We start from the raw sequence: 25,404 nt of genomic DNA, 5'->3' as shown, positions 1-25,404 counted from the left end.
AGGCCTGATAAAGGAGACCTTGAATGTGACATTAAAGGGTTTCATTATTTATGCAGGTTTTCCTCATATTTAAGATCTGCATTTCCTTCGGGCGATCTCATGACTGGCATGAGAGGATGCCAACTGATCCGTAACATTCCAGCAGTTCCAGTACCCACAGCTATGTACCTCTGAGAACCTGTTATGTCCCAGTTCACATGCCTGCCTGTTTAGCGCTTTCTCACATTTAAAACAAGAGTGAATGTTTAACCCACTGCAAGTTACCCTGACCATAAACATACCGGTCGGTAGGTCATTTTGGGCCTAAATTGGTGTTGTCGAGAGGCCCCCGATTGGCGAAAATGTGCCGCCACAGGGGCTACAGGTACCTTAGTTTAAATTAAACAGTAATTTAAATTTAACCTTTGTCTTTAACCTTCAACCAATAGCACGTCTCCAATACTGAGCCATAGCCAAACTGTTCAGACAAAGGTAACTCACAGGCCCTGTTAGCATACTGGTGCATCAATAACACGAGGGTCAAGGGTTGAATCGCTTCAAGATGAAAATCATTGATTTAAATGTTAAATACTGTCACTTATTTCAGAAGTGGTTGATAACGCTGTTTTAATTTCACAAAACACAAACTGTAGGAGGAGCTAGCGAGACTACGGCGCAGAGTTTCTCGTCGAGTCCCCAGCAACCTTGATGTTATATAGTTTGGATGCAGGAAACCCTGGAGCACAGGTACAAGCAGAATTCATAAAGTATTGCTGGAATTCCTCCTTCACTTGAAAAAAACGATCCACAAGAAATGTTCCAACTATATATAAAGGCAATCTGCTGTAAAGTGGGTATTTATCGAGTTATCCTATATTCATGCAGGTCACAGGACTGCTGTAACGAGCAACACCGCCCTAAACGTGTCATAACGAAGTTACTCTTTCATTCCCGAGCCCTGTGGTCCGGGGTCAGACCTGGTAATGCCGTGAGAAGTTGAGAAGTGGCAGCTCGCTTTAGATCTGGCAGATTTAACAGATCAGATTAAAAAACATCAGGTGACTAGTGTGAAACGCAACTCGGGATGTGTGACACGACGGCCCGCTAAGTCTGCTGACACTGAGTCTCATGCATGACTAAGTACCACAAATCTCTTAGGGAGGTTTTAGCACGTTAGCGGACATGTCAGTGTACGGGTTTTTTTTTAAAACATCCCAGAAATGGAATAAAATGGAAGTCTGTTTGTTTGTTGTTATGCAGCCAACCCCTAAATGGTGCTGTCAGGCAGACTGACACTAACATGCTCCATCAACCCATGATTTCACTGTTGTTAAGCATGTCATCGCATAGACATGGTAACAAGAGGTGCACACGGGCTTAGGCAACGTGATTGCCACGTTTTTCCGAGCCATCGTTAATGCTATTAAGATTCGCCGTCAATGCTTGAAGTTGGTCAAAAATGCTTAACGCGATGCCAACACGCAAGCAGCACGATGCGACACGTAAATAGGTCGCTGACATCAATGGATTGTCCCGTGTGAAACGTGTGAGACAGAAGATGCCCGCCCTATTAGCCCAACACACACGTACACACACAGACACACATAGCACCAGGAAGTGAAAACCAAACCCCAGAGTGGTTGGTTTGTTGTTTCAAAAAATCATAATAAAACTGATGCAATCTGCTTTTGGACAGGAAGTTGAGTCAGTAAAAGGAGGATGTCCTGGGATTTGCACCAATCACTGCTGGGTAGAGTCGTCAGGCGGTGCGGTGGTGCCAAATATGGCTGATGTTCCTTTTCCCTTCCATTCAGGCTGTTGAGGGTGTGTCGTGGCAGCTAATCAGGTTGCAGCAAGCAAGCGCGGTTCCCCATGATAAGAGGAGGAGTGCAGGAGGGGAGGATGGGGGAGGGGCTTGGGTCTATAAATAGGACTATAACAGGCCCACAAAGCAGGGACCTGAAGACTCGGACGAGAACTGAATCTCATAAGCCTTTTTACTCTTTGACATTTTAGCTTTTTCCCCAGTTTGGATCTTTGTTTTGTTTTCTTGCGGTTTGTTTATTTTGAATTCCCAACATGTTTTCAGAGCCAAACGGAGGGTAAGTAACTTATTTGATGCTTGAGCGTTGAAACGCATGGCCCACATGGGCCAGTTGGTGAAACGGGTACAATAAAAAATACTCGACAGGATGTCAGTAAATTGCTGAGGATCAGTGAAAAGGCTGTCTTGTTGAGCTTTGCAATGAGTAGTTTATGACTTTAGTCAACTTTAGTGATCCCCAAACTCTTTATTTAAACATGTTTCTCCTGTGAAAAATGTTTAAGATCAGATGAATCAGAGTGGATTAGAAATCGCCCACCAATGACGTGGCGTATCCTCATGATGTGTGACGCTGTGATCTGGGTCCGATGATGGCAGCATGTGTGAATATGGCCTTGAATTTGAGATTTGTGTCCATCTAGTTACAGCTATGAAGACTGCAAGGCCACCGCCGACTGGCTGCTGTCTCAGACAGACATTCGACCTTTGGTGGGCATCGTGTGCGGGTCGGGGCTCGGAGGACTGGCCAACATGCTTAAGGACCAGGTGGTGTTCAACTACAAAGACATCCCCAACTTTCCCCAGAGCACCGGTGAGTTCCGTCGGTCCGTCAGAACCTGATTCAGACCCCAAGTCAGGTTTACTGACTGTTTCACTCTCCTCAGTGCACGGGCACGCGGGGCGGCTGGTGTTCGGCACTCTGAAAGGGAGGCCATGCATCTGCATGCAGGGGCGGTTTCACATATACGAGGGCTACCCGCTCCAGAAGGTGGGTGTGTTCCACGGGGATTCAGAGCCAACCTAAACCTCCCTCAGCTAAATGGAACATTATGTTCTAGATCACGCTGCCCATACGTATCTTCAAGCTGCTCGGCGTTAAGACGGTGGTGCTGACCAATGCCGCGGGAGGTCTCAACCAGGACTACAAAGTGGGAGACGTCATGATCATCAAGGATCACATCAACATGCCGGGTTTTGCGGGCAACAATCCGCTGGTTGGACCCAACGATGAGAGGTATCTGGTGTGTTTACGCGCTAATATTTGAGTGTTCGCGGTCTCATTTGCCCGAACTCTCCCGTCTCCCAGGTTTGGCGTGCGATTCCCCTGCATGTCCGACGCCTACGACAGAGAGCTGCAGCAGCTCGCCATGGACGTGGGGCTGGAGCTCGGCTACGGCGACTTCCTGAAGGAGGGGGTGTACTGCGTCCTGGGCGGCCCCTCCTTTGAAACCATCGCCGAGTGTCGCATGCTACACCGGATGGGCGCCGATGCAGTTGGTGAGCATTGGCTTAGAAATATCAATCAGACACGGGTGACCACCACGAGCGGAAGCAACAATTATTTTTACGTTGCTAAGAGTCTCCGTATCCTCTCCAGGCATGAGCACGGTCCACGAGGCGATCACAGCGCGCCACTGCGGCATGCGTGTCTTTGCCCTGTCCCTGATCACCAACCAGGCCGTCATGGACTACGAGAGTAAGGAGAAGGCCAACCACGAGGAGGTCCTCCAGACAGGGAAGGACCGAGCAATGCAGCTGGAGCAGCTGGTGTCCACCATAGTGACCCGAATCGAGCACAGCAACAACTACGCCTAAACCAAGACCCCGGAGAAAACTCCCGCCGGGTTATGGTTTTGACGAGGGAAAAAAACGAATCCAATTTTAATCGTAGGTCAAAAAATGATCAAGCGGTGATCTCCAACACGGCGTCTTCGCTGCCTTTGCATTCCTGGAACGACTGCGGAACCTATCGCACTTTTTATTCGAAATGATCGACTTGTACAAACGTAAGGAACAAAAATCTGCTGTAAAATATCTTAATTCTGTAAAGTTGGTGTGTACATGGTCTTAAACTGTATTTTATTGCGGGTTTTTTTTAAAGTATTAACATGAATAGCAAACATATTATTTATTCCCAAGTTTATATTCTTTCACCTGTGCAGAAAATAAAACAATTAACACAGAAAACATCTTTCCTTTTTTAGTTTATTTTGTGTTTGGATGATTTACAGAGATCCCAAAGGTCCCCCAAATGACTGTAATGTAAACATTGGGTAATATTGTATAACAGAAAGGTTGGCACTTAAATGTTCTGCGATAAGAATCTTGGCAGTCGCATCATTTTATTCCAAGACAAAAAAAGGCGAATCAAATTAATTTGCTGTATGAAAAGTATATTATGTATATTTTTTATAATTTTTCTCCCCACAAGCTATCAACACACATCGGTTAAAACGAGATTTGCTCCCCCAGTTGTACACAAATTAAGCAGGCAGACGATATATCGCATTTCACACATTGCATGCACACATAAAAGTTGCAAAACTATCGACCTTCACCGAGACGACCGACTCAATTTGTTCCAATTAAAAAGTCAGAACAAACTAAATGAACCTTCGTCCACTTTCAAACCAGAGGTACAGATCAGGACGTCACGCTAAACGATGTTAGCCACAGGGTGCTGCATCCGGCTGTCTGGCATCTGGCGCAGACGGCTGAGCAAACATGGCTAAAAAAGGCAGAGCAGGGACACATTTTACACGTGTTTGTGTATGTGCCGCTCACTGCTAACGTCATCGTCTTTCCCGCCACCTCCCCTCCGCAGCCTTCAGAGGCCCTTGGAGGGCGAGGCAAAAGAATTTACTATGTAGGTCATAAAATATATTTTCCTCTACACAAGAAGAGCAAGAGTGTCCCTTTAAATCTGGTTTGCTCATAGCCAATTTCCCAAATATACCACTGTAAACATAATTGCCCCCCCACCCAAAAAGGAACAGCAGAAGGCTGCACAAAAGCAACAACTTAGAAATAAGCACATTAGTTGGTAAACAGGAACAAAATGCGCCTCTGAACAGTTTGGGTGTAGCGATTAGCATCTACATCGCAGAAGACTCTGGACACTAGTAAATTACTGTAAAAATGGAAGTGTAAAGTCAAAAGTTGCCTCCACCAATTAAAATTTAACGAGCTTATTTCTAGCAAATGTCTGTATAGCTGCAAGGCTACAAAATGTGGCTAATAAAATCCATTTGGCATTTTGAATACAGGCACTGTAAAGTTGGAGTTACAGTCTCCTAGCATCATGAAGGAGGGGGGGGGGGACCAGAGCAGGAACAAAGGCACTTTAGAGGCATCGTGGTAGGAAGTAGAGGAAGGTCCAGTCATGTCTAGGCAAACATGGTCAGGGTGATCCACTGCGGAGCACAGACGGTGCATCATTAGAGCCAAATTAAATGAAATCGGGGGCAAATTAGGACGGTTAGAAAATACCTGGAAGAAGTTGAGGCTGATGACTTTGTCTTTGTCTGTGTCCAAACTGTTAAAGGTCTCTGCAGGAAATGAAACAAATCAGTATTTTTGGCGAGTTTTTAGGTAGTTTGTCAAATATGAGGATTTAGGGGGTCCACTCACTGTACATGGTCTCCAATCTGACCAGACATGTGACAAAGTTGTCAAAGTCCACGGACATGTCGGCCTCCGTGTAGCGCAGGATGATGAGCTGGAACAGGTTGTTGTTGAGCTTGAACCCTGCAAGAGTGACGGGAAAAACATCAGGCTTCATGTCAAACCAGCCGTTCACCTGTGGAGTCGGAAGGAAAACGACCGTACCTGCAGATTCAAGAGCCATCCTCATTTCGTAGGAGCTCATGGTGCCCGATTTGTCCAAATCGTAGGTCCTGAAGATTGTCTAGACAGAAAATGAAACAGGAATTAAAGCAAAAATTGCTGACACAGCTAGAGGCCAAACGGCTGCATATAAAACCAACTGAAAGATTGACACAAGTTATACCGTAAAAGCGGATCATTCTGATTCAGCCCCGTCTGACCCCTACAGAGTTCAAGCTCACCAGATATCGTTTAATCTTCTCCCAGAGGACATGGAACTCTGTCAGACCCAGTTTTCCACTCCCGTCCGCCTGAGCCAAGTTATTAGGGAAACATGACCTTGACTTTCTCAAAGTGACCGCAACAAGGGTCAAAAGTTCTGCTCATGTCTCAATATTTTGATTTTGAGGATACGTCCATGAGGTTAATCATGCTGCGACAAGCTTCTTTCGAGAAGCCGTCTGTCTTCAGGTCTTTATCTGTTAGCATGAGAGAAGCAGACACGAGTGTCAGACCAGCGTGGGCACAAGATCGTGAACAAACACACTTGCCACCACTGACGTTTGCTGATGATCCTGTTCAGTATGGTCTGCAGCTCTGTGACGCTAATCTCCATGTCCTGTTGGCACAAACAGATGCTGGATATGCTCTGGTCACATGGATCTAGAAATGATTCTTTATTCTGGTCCCTGCCAAAAACACACATACCGGCCCAGCTAGCTGCCTGAAGAGGCTCTTAAATCCAGCGTCGATCTGGCTCTCGTCCAAACGTTCCTGAAACACAAACAGGAATAAAGTTTTCCTTCAGCATTCGTCTTTTTTATGCTCGGACGGTCGTGTTTTACTGTCTCACCTCCTTCGGAATATCTGCTACAACTTCATCATCCAGCTCTCTGACGTGGATGGAAAGAAGGGTTTTTATTACAGGTCGGGTAGCTTTTTGGCAAACTTAAAATGTATCCTAGTTAGCTATATAGCACACTGGAGTGGAAAAAACTAGCCTAACACTTTAGCATCACTCACTCCGACTGGGCGGGCTTTTCCGAGAAAACCCTAAGGACGAAGTCGGCCTCTTTGTGTGGCTCGAACGTGGACGGGACAATGACGTATTCCCCAGCAGGCAGCTGGAGCCGCGAGCTAACCTCCCTCAGGTTGATGAAGAGCTCGGAGCGAGCGCTAGAAGCATGGGTGAGGAAAAAGTCTCGCTTCAGGTGGATCCCCGAACTGCCGGCCATCTGAGAGGGAGAAAAAGCAGAGAGAACGTAGCGGCTAATGGTCCAAAAGAAGCATCAGAAATAGAACAGAGTAGATCCCGTACCTCTCGGGGAACCTGTGCAGGACAAAAAATGGGAAGTAAAAAAGTTAAGTCGGCTTCAGGAAATTTGAAATAATAGAGATCTGATGAACTACAAAAACAACTCCGCTACATTAGCTAAGCTAACCTCATAGATGGCAAACCCGATGGTCTCCATGTCTTCGCCGTCTCGCCGTTTCTTCCTACGGTCTTTCTGCATGAGGCCGACCAGGAAGCTGCATTCCGATTGACCGGGCACGTCAGGGTTCTTCAGCACCAGCTTGAACTGTGGGTTGAGCCAAAAGGTGGCTGAGAGGGAAGAAGATCGACAGCAACGTTTAGAAACGACACGCGATTCTTCTGCTGCCTTCCTTCCTCCTACCTGGATAGTTCCTGCAGCCCCCAGCGGTGCTCCCCCTCCTCCACTCGCCCTGGTAGAGCGAGGTGCTCCACTTCTTTAGCTGGGCGTTCTGCAGGGCATCAGGGGTCAGGTTGCAGATCTCCAGGGTGGTGAATTCGCGCAGGAAGTCGTTGAATCCCATCCTGGCAGGCAAAAAATAGACCCTCGATTTATAGAGCTGGAGTTCCTTTTTTATATAAACAAACGCCGTGGCCTGTTTCTCTGCAGAATAACAAGGAAAGACAAATTACCAGAACTCCCCGTCCTCGCTGCGGTTTTGTAGGCGGCTTCTCACGGAGCGATCCACGTTGTCCCACTCTCTGGAGCTGCATAAATAATGTGAATAGTGCAGAAGATCATTTGCCCCCAGTTGCTTAAGGTTCAAGGCTCAGTTTCTCTCAGTGGTTGCCAACCTTGGGCTCGTGTCCAAAAATTGGTCCACTGCTGCATTATTATTGGTCCAGGTACCCCAAAGCTTAACTAAAGGACACATCAACTGTCTGACTGGACATATTTGACATGTAAATGAGGTTTGTGGTATGTTCTGAGCGACACTGTGACCTCTAATCATAAACTCTTTCGAAAGGCCTCTCTGAAACTCAACAATTCTGGGAAATGATACTAAAGACAAAACACGCCACACCCTTTATACCGTCAAGTTAGAACTTTTTTTTAATGTGAATTTTTAGGAACCTCACTTGTCACTCCAGGGTCCGGTCCACTCCACTTCCCCCCAGGGGTTTCTGATCCGCACCAGCTTGGTTGGACTTCCTCTGTACACCACCTTAGTGTAAAGAGGCCCCGCATTAAACTCACATGTTGGCTGGTTGTTAACATTTTAGTGTTAGCAGAGCATCTGGTCACACAGGGCCAATTTTACAGCGAATTTTTATGGCAATTTTGAACGCTTTAACTCGTGATAATCAGCTACACCTATGTAAGAACTGCGTAAATGGCCAAATCATTCATCCTGACTTCAAAAAGTGTGAGGTTTTCATAGAAAATTGGTGGGAAATGTAGTTGCTAACAGTAAAGGAGTGCGGTTTCGTTTCCCCGTCTCTCCTCCCACTCACCTCGTCTGCGGCGGTGACAGAGTACGCGTGACCCTTCACCAGCTTCTTGAACGTCACAGCCTCCATGTCAAATTTGCTGGTGATCTGAGGATGACAGGACACCTCTGACGTCAACACGGACACCTCTGACGCACACACACACACACACACACACACCATCTTTATATCCATTCGTAAAGTCAACTTGAAAGTGATACAAAAAGACCGTAGAGGAGACTTCCTGTTTTGGGATCAGGTCAGTTTTGATTTTGAACGGTCACTGGTTACAGATCAGAGAAACATGTGGCTGCCCTCTGCTGGAGCGTTAAAACTTCCCTCGTTTTGTCTTTAAAAAAAAAAGTCATTTTTACTCTGTTATGACTGAAAAACGTCATTTATTCCAGCTAGCATTAGAGGCTAAAGAATGGCGTCTGTTGGGTGGACGTTTTGACTCGTGAAAAATGTTTCTGTTTCACTGACTTTGTCTCCGTCCAAATCCTCAGCTATGCCGCTGCCAAGAATTCCCAGGGAGGGGGACCTTCCTGTGAAACTCATTGTCTGGAACTATCTATTAAATCAAGGTGTCATATGAGCATGATTTCAATAGATTTAGATTTAGGGGGGAGAACAAAGTCTTCACATTAAATAAATAATTAAATCTTGCTCTGTTGGCTGATGTGTAAAGGTCCATGCAAACACACCAACTCTAATAATCCCTACTTCATTCTGGATTCTAGGGTTCTAATTTCTTATGTGGATCTGTTTTTAATGGATTTCAGTGCTACATGCTATCATATCATGCTAAGGCCATAAAAACCTGGTTAAAGAAGAGAATAGGCAAAATCTAGAGTTTAATTTAGAGCTAAAAGTTTTTATAAATAGAGGTTTTAAAGAGATTCCTCTCCCTGTTCTCATAAAGGAACAAGCTAACTTTGTCTTAGACGAATGACTGTTGTCAGACTGACGTTGATGGAGCAGCCCAGCAGCGACCCTCTCTCCAGCGCCCTGCTGATGATGCTGTAGAGGTCAGAGGGCGCTTTCCTCAGCTCGTACATCTCCGTCACGCCGCCCGTGAAATCCTCGAAGCCCTCTGACGTGCTGCCGCCTGACAGCGCCTCGTAACAGCCGTTCAGCCTGGGACGCAAACACAGGAATATTGAGGGATGGAAACTAGTTTAGCTTGTGCTTTATAACTGATGTATTAATGAAATATTGCAAATTGGTGTATTTAATCATCTTTCATACATCATGAGGATTGTTGGATCTGGTCTTAATCTTTACTGCCTGCTTTCTTGTTTCTCTGACACTCTCAGACCTCCGTACACCTCCCCAGGGAGGTGGAGCTGCAACCAAGGCCACATATGGAGCAGCTAAAGTTATGTAACACATCTGTTTCCGGTCCTAATGGACCCCAGACCCGCTTACAGTCTTAAAATTTCCATCAACCTGCGTCAAGACGAAAATTCCTTTTTATATAAGAGGTCACATTTATAATAGCTCATTCGGGTTGGCTAATGATGACAAATTCTCTAATCCTTTGCCTACTTTTAGATTGAACAATTCCCTTGAAATAAACCCCAAATCCGCTGCAAATGAGGAGAATCGCTCGTTTGTTTTTTTCCCCCAAATACACCTCTTACTTAGCATAAGCCTTTTCCAGCAGCGCGCTCCAGAACTCGGTTCCCTCCGCCGAGTGCACAAACAGCAACTTCCCGTCCTTCACCGGCAGCCTGTCATCAATCACCACATCCACCCACTCGCCAAACTGCCAAAACTGCAGGAAAACAGTTCACCATGAAATACAGCTGTAAAATGTCCTGCCATCCTTTAATAAGAGCAATATATGAGCATTATAGGTAATGACTTCATAACCTTGACTAAGCATTTATTTATTTACACTCTATACGTGTTTAAATCGTTGATTGAGTAAATGACAGTGAAGTTTATGAAAACACCGAATAACCCTGATATAAAGACAACTGATACGCAAGGTGTTATAACGGGCCCTGACCAGCAGGGGGCAGAGAAGGACCACGACAGACACGGGGAAGGAGTCAGAAGAGGGCGACATAGAGAGAAGAAGAAGAAGAGAATAGGATTTCTTGATAAATAAATATGAGGGCAAGAGAAGGAAAAGCTGGGGGGCCTGGTAGGATGGGCAGAATGATTCTGCAGACTGTGACTGTGTGTGTGACTTCCTCACGTCACCCACAAGCCTGCATGATGATGTGCAAATAAGCAGAATAATCTTCAGTGAAATCCCCAATACGATTCATAAATATAATACAATATCAGAAGGGTTGGAATAACGCAAAAAAAACCCTTATTTGTCCCTTTAGGAGTGTTTTGTCTGCGCGCCCCTTATCTGTAGTGTATTATAAATATGCAGTTACCATCTTCCCAACTAGTCGACGCGTCAAAAACTGCTACAAAAATAAAGAATAAATAAACAACTTAAACCGTCAAAAGTGAAGATGTTTTTGCTTTGATTGATGGACGTCAGCTTTTATTACTATCCATCCATTTATTACTATCCATCTCTACCCTAAAGTGTATTTTTAAGACGCCAGTCTTTGTTAATATGCAGATATTTGCCGAGCTATTAGTTTGATATTAACCAATCAATAAAACACATTAATTACAACAAACCGTGAGATATGATGAACTGCTGTGTCCCAGTTAACGGTTGCATTTGTCTCCGAGTGACTGGTTGAGATTGTCTCATTTATTATTCATTTTTCCTCCTCCTATTTGTTTGCCGGTCGTACCTGCCCGCCTCGCCGGCACCTTTCCCTCGGTAAAACGCCTCACAATGAGACTGGAACTGCATTTTGGGGATGATTCCTCCCGGCCTGGGCGCTGCGAACAGAGAAGGGGGATTCCCTCCGAACGGGCGAGCGAAAAGTAGGGCGAGCAGCCGTGCGCCTTTATGAGCCATTTAGCTTTGGTTCACGCGCATTAAGCACATGCAAATAAAGATAAATATTTACGGCCGTTCTAGCAGAAAGAGGACATTTATGCCTGCGATATATGGAAGCAGCTGGAAGTCTAATCTGGCAAAATGAGACTTCTGCTGCAGATGCAGGAACGCTGGAGCTGTGTGTGTGTGTGTGTGTGTGTGTTGCTATTTATTGATCCTTCGATATTTGATGAGTCACCGCGGCGACCTGGCAGCCACTGAGCAATGCGGATGTTCGAGTCTCTGAGGGACCATCCCATTATTCCCCCACATCGAGCAGCGGGAATTTCATGGCAAAGCGGGATCTTTTGAATGCAACGCATGAACGAGCGCTCCTCGCTGACCACCGACCACCAACGGCGTGATGATGAAGTCAAAGCGGGCCGGGACAAAAAGGTCGGGACGTTTCCTCCTTCTGGAAAGGAAGCCAAACGCAAAAGAATACGGGCTGGTCTCTGAGGCTGCTTAGCAACAACAGGAAGAAAGCATGTGACGATCTGGAGGGCTAGCGTTGTGGGGGGGGGGGGGTCAAGTATCAGATCAGTTAAGTTGCTTAAAGAATTTCACCTCCAGATAAACCGGAAGTGGTGAAAAACGCTGAAGCATAAAAACAATGAAGTGTTCCCACGTCCAGTTGCTGCTGGCGTGCACGAGTGTCCGTGCGGACTCTTATACGTGGTCAAAGTCCGGCTGATGAGCGCCAGCAGCTCGCCGTAGGGCTGAATAAACAGCCGGCGTAGTTCATAGGGAAGCCGCCAAACAAGTCCTGCCAAAAGCAGAGTTGTTTCTGAAATATTTACAGACAATACTCCGCCTAGACTGACGTCAATGGCGGGCTGTATCTGCTCCGGCGGTCGCTGTTGGCGCCCAGAACTAAAGGGGGGGTTAGTCGCTCTAGGTCTCCCCGGTGACGTTTGCCAAAGGAGCGGGCGTGGGTCTCCCTGATGACTCAGGGATTTGACGGGGGTAACAGTCGCTGACAGTTGACAGCCTGCAGGCGACCGCGTACAAACCCAGCTTTCCATCAGAGCTTCCGAAATGCTAACAGTCTGCACGGCGGCGGCGGCAGCTGCTGAGACAGGAAGTCGCGCGGCAGAAGCGGGATGATAATGCAAACGTTCGCATCATTTCGGTAAAAGATCCAACAGTCCGTTTTCGCCTTGACAGGGTGCTGTTTCTCAAAGAGCCTGCAGGGGGCGACACCGGCGTTTAACCGAGGGGTTTTCACACAGGCACTTTTGAGCCTTTCTGTCGGCATCATTCTCGGCGAACCGTTTCACCCTTTTACAATTTCTCAGGTGAACATGGTCAACTTTTGACTCGTCACGCATCCGTTTAACGACATGTTCCCATTACCCTGGGAATGGGGAAGTCAATACCTTGCCGAACACACCGTGACTCGGTGAGTTACCATCAGTTGGTAGAAAATATTTATCTGTCGTGGAGATCATCCAAAAGATTGGAGATATGGGCGTTTGAGCAATATCGAAAAAGAAAAAAGAAGAGAATCAGGCAGAATCACACGAGTGTCTAGCGCAACCACAACATTGTGACACACCGGTGTCGCTCGGGCTAAAAGCAGGATGTGGAGCTGCTGTCACCTGGAAGTGAAAGATGCCGATGTATCCGTGCGCAAAGCTCTGGCCGTGCGGGACCACTCGGTGGAGGAGGTTGTCGTTCAAGGTGAGCGAAGCGATGGCCGCCAGCAGCCAGCAGTCCCCTGTGAACACACGCCGAGAGGTTTTAGGACCTTAAGGATCCCACGAAGACGCCATTTCTGAAGGGGTGTGACAACTGTGGGAGCCACAGTTAGCTCATAGGTACGGCTAAAGGAGATTAAATCTTGTATTAGTGTGACATAAATGCATAACAAAGTCATCATCTCTGAACTATGGGATGGCTGGTCCCTAGCTTGCTCCAGTGATAGCGGCCATCGCTAACACATCACTACCGACCTGATCAGCGAGACGTTCCCCTTAATCAATGTAGTCACAGTGGTCTTTGTTCTGTTGTCAGTACGTCTTTACCTTTATATTAGCGTATTTACAGAATGTCCTAATCTGTTGAAAGCTCCTGATAAAAGTGGGCGGGTCACCTGACAGATAACCCCCCCGACACCAATAAAGATTACAGACGAGGGAATGTCTGTAAAACAAAATCGGAACCCTGCGTTTTCTCGTTAAACTTCTTTTTTTTTTTCAGGGTTCGCAGTTTGTTTTGGTTTTACTTCTGTCGTTAACTGGCCAATCTTCCAGGACCGAACGCTTCATTTTTGTGATAAAGGACGCCCTTGTTGTCGAGAGGGGCTCGATCGCAGAGAACAAAGCATTAATTATAAACGGAGCGGGAAACCAGTCGGGTAAATAAACCTGCTGCTGAACTGACTGCTAGCGCTCGTCCTTTTTCTCCAGCTGCCGGCTCTTAGCATTGCACAGCTCGCTGTAAAGTCACCTCGCTCGTTTGTGCGTTACCTTTACCTATAATACATCAGCTGATCGGGCTCGGAATACATGACAATGTTACAAAACATTAGCTTAAACACTTTTTACCCAGGGCTCCCTGACAGATGTCTGTGCGAGTGGCTCCGTCCACAATGAACTCGGGACGTTTGCAGATCTCCTGTCAAAGGTGAAGAAAACAAATGAGTTTCACACACACACCTCGATACTTTCACAAAGATTACATTGATCGTCCTGCTCCTTCTGGCTGAGGTGAAAAATAAATGTCTTTATGTACAATATTTTAGGGGGGAAAACTATGGCGTCATCAACATATCGCTTATTTTTTTTACGCAAATACGGTTGAAAGGTTAAGCACGCTGATGATAACCATGAAAAAATTGTCAATGTGATTTTATTTCTTGAAATATCTCGTTAAAGTTGAGCTCTTCACGCGCTTAAGTCGTTACTGGAGAAGGAACTTTTATTAACCTATAACCGATTTGGCGTCACACTTTTGATGTTATCTATTCTGATCTGGACACATTTCAATAAGCTATTTAATCTTTCAGTGCTAGCCAAACCGAGCCACCCGGGGATATAACACGGTAATAACACAGTAACGATGCTACATCTTGGTGCTTCTGTGCCCTTGTCTTATTGCTCCATGATACCCTCCACCAAACGGCATCCTCTTCTCAGCATGTGTAGCATGAGAGTCTTCGTACCGGGAGGCTATAAAAAGATATATTCCATTCCAAGCTCGCATGCCACCGCACACGCATGAGTGAACTCACAGAAGCCTAAATTCTTTTCTCCTCGCCTCTCGCACAGCACAGATTGGCGCAAACCCGCGTAAATATTGAAAGATCCTGCGGCACAGGAAGTGCACATGCATTATAAAACGTGTAACTTTTTTTGGGAGACCCTTGGGTGCATTAGGGGGTAAGAGACACACGCATGTGTTAAGATGGATCACGACATCTCGCAGGACTGATGGTGCGAGAGCGCTGCGGGTCTGGTGCCTGGTGTGCTAACGCTACAGTGCTACATTTGTTGACAGAAACACTGTCTGTCATTACATATTAGTCGCTAGCAACCCAATTGCTCCCACTCATGCAGAATATTAGATGTTCATCTCTTCCATCCTTTGGTTATTGAACAACGCCCAGTGCTTGATTCAACATTCCCTAATCCAAGAAGGATTTAGATGCTAACATTTCTGCTAAAGTTGTTGGCTTTACTTGACCTTTGGTGCTCTATTTCTTACCGTAGGCCTTATCCAGCGCACCCCGGAGGTCTTAGAGGACCTCGGGCCGAGCTCGTTGAATCCCAGCGAGGACGCGCTGCAGGGGAAAAGGTTGTCCTCGAACAGCCTCCCACTCTGGAGGCTCTGGGTTTTCAGGCGCTCGTAGTCCTGGCCCAGAAACTTGACGGCCTTGTGGTTCTGCCCCAGACCTTCTTCGCGGTCCCACTGGCTCCTCAGCCTGTAGGCCATGCCCGTGGCGTAGATGCGCTCCTCCATCGCTGGGGTGACCTGTCTGGCTTCTGTAGGATGACGGTACAATGCAAATATCTGCCTTAATAACCAACCCGGCCTCATGTTTTCAAGTGCAACCACAGCAGCGGTTCTGGTGGTTAGCTTGAGGTGAAGCGCTAATGGCTGCGAGACTCAATTATAAAGCAGAAAGTAACGTCATAGCTCCTAAAACCTAATGAAATATTGAGCATACCGCTGGTTCGTTGGGGTGCTTTTAGTTGGTCCTCCTCTGATTCGAGTATCTCAGTCCCACCAGGAGCGAAAACCCTGGGGGGGTAAAGACATGAAACAGAATGAACTTTGGAGAAAATATGCAAGAACGCCACGCAAACAACAGCAGGAGCAGTCTACGCCCTGGCTGCGTGTATTCAGGGTTTAGTCAGACCATTTTTTCTTGTCAGTCCAGCTTATTTACACATGCTAGCTATGCCTGGAAAAGGGCTGAATCACAGGAGGGGCACGGGTGCTGCTACTGCAGCGTCAGTCAAGACCTGAGGTTAAAGCTTAATCGCTAATGTATCGTAAAACACATGCAGGCGTGGTTTTTACTGATGTGCAGTGAAGGCGCCACGGCCGTCAAGACTGGTAAAAGCTCCCTCCGATGTTTTAATTAAGCAGAATCCAAGGAGGGAGAAGTGCAAACTGCTCCCCGTGTCACCGGGAAGCTAGCTGACAGAACTGGAGCGCCTTTGCGTCGCTTCTTTGCTCTCCGTCTGCAGACGCGCACAAAAGCCTGGGTTTATTTTTAACTTGGACATGTCAGTTTTACAACCACCAGCCACCACTCTCCATGCTAAACACACCTACTGTTTCAGTCATTCTCAGTCACACAAGTTGGCATGTGGCGGTAGCTCTTTCTCCCCGGACTGAATATAGAACGCGTTGTAAAGACACTAATAGTACATTAATATCTACTCGAACGGCCGTATTAACTTAAATGACTAACTTTGTTCCACATGGTTATATGTACAGACGTGTGTTTTCATTGGTCAGCCATCTTTCGGTTGTTAGTTTCTCTGTGTTGTTTTTTTTCAGTCTTGTTGAAAACTCAAAACTGTGTTGTTTTTGGCTGATGCCTACTTTAAAAAAAACAAAAAAAACTCCTGTCATGGTTTCCAGAGTTAAAAAAACACACCTCAAGGACCTTTCCAGGCAACAGAAGAAGACAGAACATAAAACTTTCAGGAATTTTACAGCAAGATGGAACTTCTCAAGCTACACACCCACAAAATGAATAGTGTTAGCACACCATGCTAACTAGCTGGTAGAGAATGCTTCAGATCAGGCCAAATTAATTGTACTGGTGATATAAATTCACAATGAATCAGGTTAATACAGGATAAGTTAGAATTTAGTCTGTAATTTAATGCTTCATGTTATGTTTAATTAATAAATCAGAAATATTAACACCAGTTCCACTAATATTCCATCATCTCTCACTGATTTCTTCTCCGGTGTGAGGTGTCAGGTCCTCTTGAATGCAATAGAGGTGCAATAAATATTTTATTCAATCTCATCTCTCTCTCTCACACACACTCACACACACACACACACACACACACACACACACACACACAAACACAAACACAGATCCCCCCCCGCCCCTCATTAGCTGCCTGAACTCTCCTGGAACTTGAACGCATCCTGATCGTAACAGACCGATAGTGCTGCATGAGCTCCGGTGTTTATAGGCGCAACACTTTTCTGTGCCTCTGGTGTTTTCCAGCACGCGGGTCGCACACACCAGGAAACAAACCCTGCAAGCGCCCGCGGGAGAACAAGACGCCCAGAGTAACCAGAGGGGGAAAATATCGAGATCTTATCACTCGTTGTTGGATTAATCCCAAGCAAGGTTCTGGTACGGAAGTACGTCTGCCACAGATAAGTTAGTAGGTGTGGTCCAGCGACGCCGCAGGCAGCCTGCAGGCTTCCTGGTTCAGCCAGTAGCGCGTAAGCTCGACCGTTTGTTCTCAATTCAAAGTTCATCTCATTTCTGGATTTCATACACAATAACGTGCAACGCCACACGGATCCGAGTGTAATAAGTAGGGTTAAAATGTCCGAAGCAGATACGCAAATCATCCCTTTTGGATTCAAACCAAATGAGGAAATAAGCGTGCTGGTGAAGTGTAATCTGCACAGCTGCAGGGAGCTTCTGTGGTTAGTGCTGTCACTCACACGAGCCCCCAGACGAGCACTTGGCTTTAGCTGCAATTTCCTTTTGCTTTTGGTAGAAACTGTTGACATTATCTGTTTCTAAATAAGCGACCGTTTGTTCTACAGTATTATGGCAACGTTGATGTCCAACAATAACACCCCCCCCCAAAAAAATAAACAAATAAATGAATAAAATAAATTAATAACATGTTTTTCCCTGGATGCAAACACAAGTTTTAAAAAAAACAATTGCACGAGAACATGGATGTGGGACCAAAGACCACAAGTGTTTTTTTGTTTTTTTTAACTTGGTTGTGTTTCTGTCATTAAGAAGACTTTGCACATGTCCGTTAAGGTGATATTAATATATTATTATTATTTTCTTGGTGTTTATGTCATCTAGCTCTTTGGCAATTTAAAAATAAAAGATTTCTCCATTGCCTGGTGTTGTTGGGCCGGGAGGGGCCCCATGGCGTCTCGATACACCCCTGGTGTGGCCCAATATCCAGCTGCCAAACTGCAACTAGATCCAGTTGACTAACTCGGGAAGCATTTGCCAGAGCGACTGTACAACGCGGCCACTTGCGCTATTCTGTCCTAAGTGCCAACAGATTGTTTGTATGATACATGAGTGGGCTCGCATACGGTGTGAAGAAGAAGTTGAAGTTGCAGTAGGAAGTCAAAAACACATTTTAAACACACCTCCGTGCAGCGCTTAACGTTCAAATCAGTGTTTGAGGAGAGGAAATTTGAATTACCTTACAGCCGATTTCCCTGAAAAGGCAGTCTGGGGGCCTATTTAGACATTCAGTAGTCTACTTCAGGTTCTCTACTCGTTCCTTCCATATTTATCGGAGGTTCGTCGCATAGGACTTTAAAAACGCCCTGCTCCGAATTGTGCGCTGGGTAGACATTGCGCATGCGCAGTTGCAAAACATAGGGAGGGCTCCTTATATTTTATCTGTAATAAAACGTAGTTTTGTCATTTACTATTTAGTTTAGACACGTTTTAGGAATTAATATTACTTACTTAAAGCTTTTACCTTATTTAAGTTACAATGTTAGTAGTAGTCTTAGTCATAGTAGCCTAGTAGTGGTAGTTTTTATTTTATATACACATTTTTAGTGTGTTCTTTGCAAATAAATCAACCAATAAACGTGTCAAAAAAGTTGAATGACACCAAACCGAAAGTGTGGGGTTTATCTGGACTAATCAAACGTAAGGACTCAACGGGGACATCTAGTGGACTTAAAAAGAACTTGCTCTTCCGTTTGGACTTCATATCCCAGCAGGAATTGCGGCAGGATAAAGTACTGTCCCATCATCCTTTGCAGTTGTTCTGCGCTCGTGCGACTTCCGCTATCGCCGTTGTTCAATCGAGAACCTCAACATGGCTTCCGACGGTCCACCGGGTACCGATTCTCTCCCCTCTGATTTAGGAAGCGCTATCGCAGCGCTGAATACATGGAGCAACCCAGAGCTTCAGTCCAAGCTGGCGGAACTTGGAGCGCCGACAATGGGTAAGAAAAGATATAGAATGGCGATGAGCGCCCTGAAAGGTCGGCTGTATTTAGCTCTAAAGAGCTAGTTGGTTGCTAATTGGCTAGCTAGTAAAAAGAAACATATTATGATTGACCTATTTACGTGCTTACAGTCACTTAAATTCGTTTTGATATCTATAATTGAAGAGCGTTTTGCCAGTATAAAAAAAAAACCAAGGTGTAGTCTGAGACCATTAAAAAGTCTCTTTATCTTCTGATATAGCCTGTTGGCTAGCGACAATAAGCCTTCAATGTGATTAGCAGCCTCAAGATTGGCTAACTTTTAGTTCGTGGCAAACTTAGTTCACCGACAATTGATTGTAATAGCAATGTCATGAGACGATTTTTGCATCTCTAATATTACTTGCATTTAAGTGTATATTTGTATACTTTTTAGGTCCCAGGGAGGAACTATTAGACCGACTGAAGGGCTACATGATGCAGGTAAATAATCCTTTTAAAGTACTTCATCGACCTGTGTTACACTGTTCATCAAATATTGTGTAAAACTCCTGTAAACAAAAACTCTGGCTACTCTGTAGACTGGCATCCTGATCAGCAAACCAGCTGAAGATAATTCATTGAGTTCCCAGGTAAATAAAGAGAACCTGAACAAACACCTAATCTTTATTCAACCTTCATTTATTTGTTTATATTACTGGAGCTTGATTTAATGCAAATATTCGGATAACTTGCAGTTGAAAAATGTAATAAATACGTTTTATAAAAAGGAGGTTGGTTGAAGTGACAAAGGGACAGGCCCAAATGCCAGTTCTCTTCACCCCATTGCATCTCCTGTCTAGGTGCCAGTGATGCCCCCCATGCCTCAGATGCCCATGCCGCCCATGCCTCCTGGTATGGGCATGGTTCCAGCAATTGGAATGCTGCCTGGAGGCCCCCCTCCACCTGGCATCCACATGGGCATGGAGCCCCCGGGGTTGCCCCCTCCAGGCATGACACAGGATGATCAGCTGAAGATGGCTCAGCATAGAGCTGCCATGGTGTTGCAGGAGGAGATAGCCAAGCAGCAGGTAAGGGCATGAAAGCCCTTCATTAAAACTGACAGACAAATTATAATGAAATGTCTACTAGACTTTCAGTGTTTTTAATGCTGTAGTTGCTCAGATATGAAGTGTGTTTGTGTTACAGGGCGAGGCACACGGAATGGATGAACATGATCTTCTAGAGCAGCAGAAAAGGGTGAGAACATCTGTCTTAATTTGTGTTTGAATGTTACATTTTTAGAAGCTTTACGACATTTAAATGCTCCATTTCTGTGTTGAGTTCCACCCCTTTACCTTAAACGTTATATTAAAGCCCAAATTCCTCCTCTTCTTTCTTACAGGCTGCTGTGCTGCTGGAGCAGGAGCGTCAGGACATGGTTAAGATGGTGGGGCCTCAGGGCATGGTCAGCACGATCGGAGGTATGCCGACTCTTTTGTGAACTCTTTTGTGAATTTCCAAATATCAGAATAAAAATATCGCCTGCGTCTTCGCGTCAGGTATGGATCCTCGTGCACCGCTGCCTCCTGGTGTCAGTATGTTGCCAGCTCAGAAACAGAGAATTCCACCACCTCCTGGTGAAGATGGCAGAGAGGTAAAGGAATTTTAAAGCCAAAGCCCCTTGATTAAACAACAGGAGACTAAAACATGTAGCCTTTAAAACTAACTGATCTGGTTGTGTCCAGTCATGGCAGAGCGAGGAGGTGAGCATCAGTGGACCAAAGATCCCTCAGGCCCTGGAGAAGATCCTCCAGCTGAAGGAAATAAGACAGGAACAGCTTGTTGACCCCACAGGTCTGTGCAGAAGCAGTTTTTTATTTAATTTATGTTTAAAAGTCTTGGAGAGTCGAAGCAAGCTTCTGATCTGATTGTGTGAATTTAGAAGATGATGACGATGATGATGGTGACTTAAACTCCTCCGGACCCGCAACATCAGATCGAGACAATTCCGATTTATCCAAGAAGGATGTAAGTTTGTCCACTCCACACATTTGCGTCCGAGCACGGGAGCATCGCTAAAATCTCCAACCCGAACCTCTCATCAGAAAAACCGCAGGCGCAGAAACCGCAAGAAGAGGAGCAAGCAGAAGCGCGCTCTTGAGAAGAAGGAGCAGGCGGAGCAGCAGAAGAAAGAGGGCGGTGGCGAGAAGGAGAAGGAGAAAGAGAAAGAGAAGGAGAAAACTTCAGAGGTGGAAATCGAGTACGTCACGGAGGAACCAGAGATTTATGACCCCAACTTCATCTTCTTCAAGAGGATCTTTGAGGCCTTCAAGGTAACGAACAGCGCCACAAAAAAACAGGATACAATAAGATTATCTGTTTATGTTGTTAACATTCACCCAAATTTCCTCTTTGTTAGCTGACCGATGATGTGAAGAAAGAGAAGGAAAAGGAGCCCGAGAAGACAGAGAAGCAGGAGACCGCCATGGTTTGGAAAAAAGGATTTGTGGAGGAGAAGAAAGACGACAATGACAGCGATGAGGTCTGACTAAATTAATCTGTCACTTGACTGGAAGTTACCAGCTGTTTATTTACATTTTATGATTGTTATTATCTAGGAAATCAGACCTGATGTACCCAAGATCTCAAAGAAGAAGCTGAGGAGGATGAACAGGCTGACGGTGGCTGAGCTCAAACAGGTAAAAGCCCTGAGTTGTTACTGAGGGTCACACATGTATCGTCAGGTCGCCTCATCGCTCTTCCCTCTGCGTCCCAGCTGGTGGCACGTCCAGATGTGGTGGAGATGCATGACGTGACGGCCCAGGAGCCCAAGCTACTGGTGCACCTGAAGGCCACCAGGAACACGGTCCCAGTGCCACGTCACTGGTGCTTCAAAAGGAAGTACCTCCAGGGGAAGAGGGGCATAGAGAAGCCCCCGTTTCAGCTGCCCGAATTCATCAGGAGGACCGGCATCCAGGAGATGAGGGAAGCCCTGCAGGAGAAGGTGGGTTGCCATGCCAACGCCTCTCTCATCGCTCTGGGAGTGTAGAAGCAACGTCATCCTGGTTTCATCTTTGCAGGAAGATGCTAAGACCATGAAAACCAAAATGAGAGAGAAGGTTCGTCCGAAGATGGGAAAGATCGACATCGATTACCAGAAACTCCACGACGCCTTCTTCAAGTGGCAGATCAAACCAAAGCTCACCATCCACGGAGACCTTTACTACGAGGTACGAGAACCCTTCAGCTGATGCCATGCTGGTTGCCTGACCAGTAAGAATGTCCCGATCACATCTTTTTATCCCAGAGTCCGAGTCATTAGGCTTTGAGTGTCTGCCAGTACTGAGCCCCCACACTCATAGAGATATACACATGTACAGTACCAGAAGCCTCGTTGACGTTGAATCCTTTGGAACTTGCGCAATCTACCCCAATTGCTGATTCTCGTGCTGGGATCGAGGATGGGATCCCTACTACCCAGTCTGTTGTTTGTGTCTGCAGGGAAAAGAGTTTGAAACTCGCCTGAAAGAGAAGAAACCAGGTGACCTCTCTGATGAGCTGCGTATCGCTCTGGGCATGCCCATCGGACCCGTAAGAGACACTTTGTACTGCTCAAAAATCAATGGTCCCATGGTTCTGATGCTTACGACCTCTCTTTCATCCAGAATTCCCACAAGGTTCCCCCTCCCTGGCTGATCGCCATGCAGCGGTACGGGCCCCCTCCCTCCTACCCTAATCTCAAGATCCCTGGCCTCAACTCGCCCATCCCAGATGTAAATTGGAATAATCCAGGGCTTTAAACCTTTAATTAGCCTTAAATAAGCTGTTAACATTGCATCTTTTTTGTCATCTGCTGCTCCATAGAACTGCACCTTTGGTTATCACGCCGGAGGCTGGGGGAAGCCGCCCGTGGACGAAATGGGCAAACCTCTTTACGGAGACGTGTTTGGGACCAACGCCGTGGACTTCCAGGTTCAGAATCGCACCCTTGCAGAGCACATACCCAGGCGCGATGGCGTGTGCGTTCACGCGTGTCTGTTTCCGAGCAGGCCAAAGTGGAGGAGGAGGAGGTGGACCGCACTCCATGGGGAGAACTGGAGCCTTCGGACGAGGAGTCGTCAGAGGAAGAGGAGGAGGAGGAGAGCGAGGAGGAGAAACCAGATGAGACTGGATTCTTCACACCAGCAGACAGGTACAACACAACCGTTGAGCTGTAACCGTTTTGACCGCGCGCTCGCTCCCTCACGCTGATGGTTTTGGTGCGACTTAGTGGGCTGATCACTCCCGGAGGCTTCTCATCGGTACCTGCGGGCATGGAGACCCCAGAACTGATCGAGCTGAGGAAGAAGAAAATAGAGGAGGCTATGGACGGGTGAGCATCTGTTAAATAATTCTTTTTAGTTGCTGCTTTTTATATATCTTTAAAATGAATGCCTTTTTTGTTTTGGCAGAAATGAGACCCCTCAGTTGTTCACAGTACTGCCAGAAAGAAGAACCGGCCCTGTAGGAGCGGCCATGATGGCTTCGACGCACATTTACGACATGTCGACGGTACGATGCCCTCGGTCCTTTAGTGCGGAGAGAAGAGCAAAGGTTTTGTTGCTTTCCCGACTTGGTTTACATACTCTCGCTTCCGTCTGCAGGCCATGGCCAGTCGGAAAACGGGCGGAGGGCAGGAATCGCAGGGCGTAGAGGTGGCCCTGGCTCCCGAGGAGCTGGAGCTGGACCCCATGGCCATGACACAGAAATACGAGGAGCACGTCAGAGAGCAGCAGGCCCAGGTGGAGAAGGAGGACTTCAGCGACATGGTGGCCGAACACGCTGCAAAACAGAAGGTTTGACTTTCTCCCTCAGGAAAATCAAGTGTGTTTTTTCCTAGCGTTTGTTATGAACATCCTCTTCTCTGGTTTTGCTTTCTTTGCCGCACAGCAAAAGAAAAGGAAGGCCCAGCCACAGGACACGCGTGCTGGTGCCAAGAAATACAAAGAATTCAAGTTTTAATCCAGAGCAACACAAAGCTCCTCTGGAGAACGAGTCCAGACAGGAAATGAGAGAGCCATTCTTGGATTTTAACCCCAGACGAGGCAATTCACGACACCATCCAGTAAACCAGCACAATTTTTTGTTTCTTTTCATTGTTTTTGTTGTCTTTTACTTTGAACAATGGTGACATCTTTCCTGTTTGACTCTGCATTTTATGTTTTTGAGTTTTTGTATTTCACTGTAGCCAGTTTTCTTTTGTAAATAAATGAGATAATGATAAAAACGGATGGTCCCCAGTTTCTGTTATTCCTGATCTTGGTTTTTTTAAATTATTCTCACTCAAGGTCGTGCCGTCACATAAGTTTAAAAATTCCTGTCGCTTTTGAACGCAACCTGCATTTCTAATTTCTTCCACGTGGCGGCGACAGGGGATCTGAGCTCTGGGAGGCACAGTGACCTACATACCGTAACTGTATCATTGTTGAATAGGTCACACACAAATACTTTACTCTGCCATAAACTGAATATTAGTGTTTTTGACCAACTTGGGCGGTTGGAGCAGTTTATTTTGTTGAATATTTCAGGGCAGTAATAGCCAGGTACAATGTCAGTAAAATAAAGGAATTTCAAATATTCCCCAAATCTAATCACAGTAGATGACATGGTTGCACAATAGATTCTTTAATAGTTATTGTTACTGTTGGATTTGCAGCCCACAGTATCACTTAATGACCTGGTGGATTATCCTGTGACTGTGTTTTAATCTGCTCAGTTCTAATCTCTTTATCAGTGGAAGGAGAGAAGCCTGTTAAAAAGAGCAGGGAAACTGTGGCATTTAACTCATCCGGCTGATTATCAGAGCGCAGGACGGCAGGAAGAGGCGGCCTGGCATTGGAGAGTCTGCAGATGATTTCACTGGAGGAGCTGGACAGGAAGTGGCCTGTTACAGGAATCTAGCTGATAATCTGTTTTTCCTGAAGATATTTAGCTCTTTCGACCTCGAGCTCAGCTTCCACAGGCGCCACAGCAAAAGAACATTGAGAACAGATTCGATGCATTTGTGTGCATGTCGTCACCATATATAACACGATTCACTAAATATAACAATGGCTGATAGCTGTAGTTCATAAAACCAATAAAATTAAATAAGAAGTATTTAGGTTCCAACACTTGGATGCAGCAACAAAACAAATCTCACAATACTTTCGCCAGATCCTTTTATTGTGCAATATTGTAAAAATAAATGTCTTTTCTTATGATCTTCTAGAGCAGCAGAAAAGGGTGAGAACATCTGTCTTAATTTGTGTTTGAATGTTACATTTTTAGAAGCTTTACGACATTTAAATGCTCCATTTCTGTGTTGAGTTCCACCCCTTTACCTTAAACGTTAAATTGAAGCCCAAATTCCTCCTCTTCTTTCTTATTAGCATGACAAAATCATTTAAGAGCAACAGTAGCTCAATATCC

At 45.9% G+C, this 25,404-nt stretch overlaps 3 protein-coding genes across 6 annotated transcripts; 2 read left to right on the top strand and 1 right to left on the bottom strand.

The window, feature by feature from the left end:
* The first annotated feature begins 1,915 nt into the window (after nucleotides 1-1,915).
* Nucleotides 1,916-3,991, top strand: pnp5a (purine nucleoside phosphorylase 5a). Its single transcript, XM_057028269.1, has 6 exons — nucleotides 1,916-2,081; nucleotides 2,446-2,615; nucleotides 2,689-2,792; nucleotides 2,863-3,038; nucleotides 3,111-3,301; nucleotides 3,402-3,991. Exons 1-6 carry the CDS (start codon nucleotides 2,059-2,061, stop codon nucleotides 3,617-3,619), a joined length of 882 nt encoding a protein of 293 aa, XP_056884249.1. The 5' UTR covers nucleotides 1,916-2,058; the 3' UTR covers nucleotides 3,620-3,991.
* On the bottom strand, nucleotides 3,768-18,391 carry capn1 (calpain 1). Of its 3 annotated transcripts, XM_057028259.1 has the most exons (24): nucleotides 18,228-18,371; nucleotides 17,911-18,066; nucleotides 15,506-15,579; nucleotides 15,043-15,320; nucleotides 13,884-13,953; nucleotides 12,936-13,054; nucleotides 10,016-10,149; nucleotides 9,341-9,509; nucleotides 8,397-8,480; nucleotides 8,022-8,107; nucleotides 7,575-7,649; nucleotides 7,306-7,466; nucleotides 7,072-7,232; nucleotides 6,948-6,959; nucleotides 6,653-6,864; nucleotides 6,483-6,522; nucleotides 6,338-6,403; nucleotides 6,191-6,248; nucleotides 6,044-6,108; nucleotides 5,872-5,940; nucleotides 5,633-5,711; nucleotides 5,435-5,551; nucleotides 5,294-5,352; nucleotides 3,768-5,217 (listed from the first exon to the last, which is right to left on the bottom strand). In XM_057028259.1, the coding sequence occupies exons 4-24, from the start codon at nucleotides 15,295-15,297 to the stop codon at nucleotides 5,191-5,193; spliced, it is 2,118 nt and encodes a 705-aa protein (XP_056884239.1). In that variant the 5' UTR covers nucleotides 15,298-15,320; nucleotides 15,506-15,579; nucleotides 17,911-18,066; nucleotides 18,228-18,371; the 3' UTR covers nucleotides 3,768-5,190. The 3 variants fall into 3 exon arrangements, with proteins under 3 accessions (XP_056884239.1, XP_056884238.1, XP_056884240.1); XM_057028258.1 differs by lacking the exon at nucleotides 17,911-18,066 and having other exon boundaries at nucleotides 18,228-18,391; XM_057028260.1 differs by lacking the exons at nucleotides 6,948-6,959; nucleotides 17,911-18,066 and having other exon boundaries at nucleotides 18,228-18,391.
* A 415-nt stretch (nucleotides 18,392-18,806) lies between these two features.
* On the top strand, nucleotides 18,807-24,222 carry sf3b2 (splicing factor 3b, subunit 2). 2 transcript variants are annotated; one of them, XM_057028257.1, is made up of 22 exons: nucleotides 18,807-18,990; nucleotides 19,409-19,455; nucleotides 19,554-19,604; nucleotides 19,815-20,042; nucleotides 20,161-20,211; nucleotides 20,357-20,435; nucleotides 20,514-20,608; nucleotides 20,700-20,808; nucleotides 20,900-20,982; nucleotides 21,060-21,287; nucleotides 21,374-21,496; nucleotides 21,573-21,653; nucleotides 21,731-21,958; nucleotides 22,035-22,184; nucleotides 22,456-22,545; nucleotides 22,620-22,727; nucleotides 22,819-22,926; nucleotides 23,004-23,146; nucleotides 23,225-23,326; nucleotides 23,406-23,505; nucleotides 23,598-23,789; nucleotides 23,884-24,222. In XM_057028257.1, the coding sequence occupies exons 1-22, from the start codon at nucleotides 18,861-18,863 to the stop codon at nucleotides 23,953-23,955; spliced, it is 2,598 nt and encodes an 865-aa protein (XP_056884237.1). In that variant the 5' UTR covers nucleotides 18,807-18,860; the 3' UTR covers nucleotides 23,956-24,222. The 2 variants fall into 2 exon arrangements, with proteins under 2 accessions (XP_056884237.1, XP_056884236.1); XM_057028256.1 differs by having other exon boundaries at nucleotides 20,897-20,982.
* The last annotated feature ends 1,182 nt before the right edge of the window (nucleotides 24,223-25,404 follow it).

This window comes from Takifugu flavidus, chromosome 3 (assembly GCF_003711565.1).
Source record: "Takifugu flavidus isolate HTHZ2018 chromosome 3, ASM371156v2, whole genome shotgun sequence".
NCBI lineage: Eukaryota > Metazoa > Chordata > Actinopteri > Tetraodontiformes > Tetraodontidae > Takifugu > Takifugu flavidus.
The sequence above is the reverse complement of the archived record's forward strand: the minus strand, read 5'-3'. Positions and strand labels throughout refer to the sequence as shown.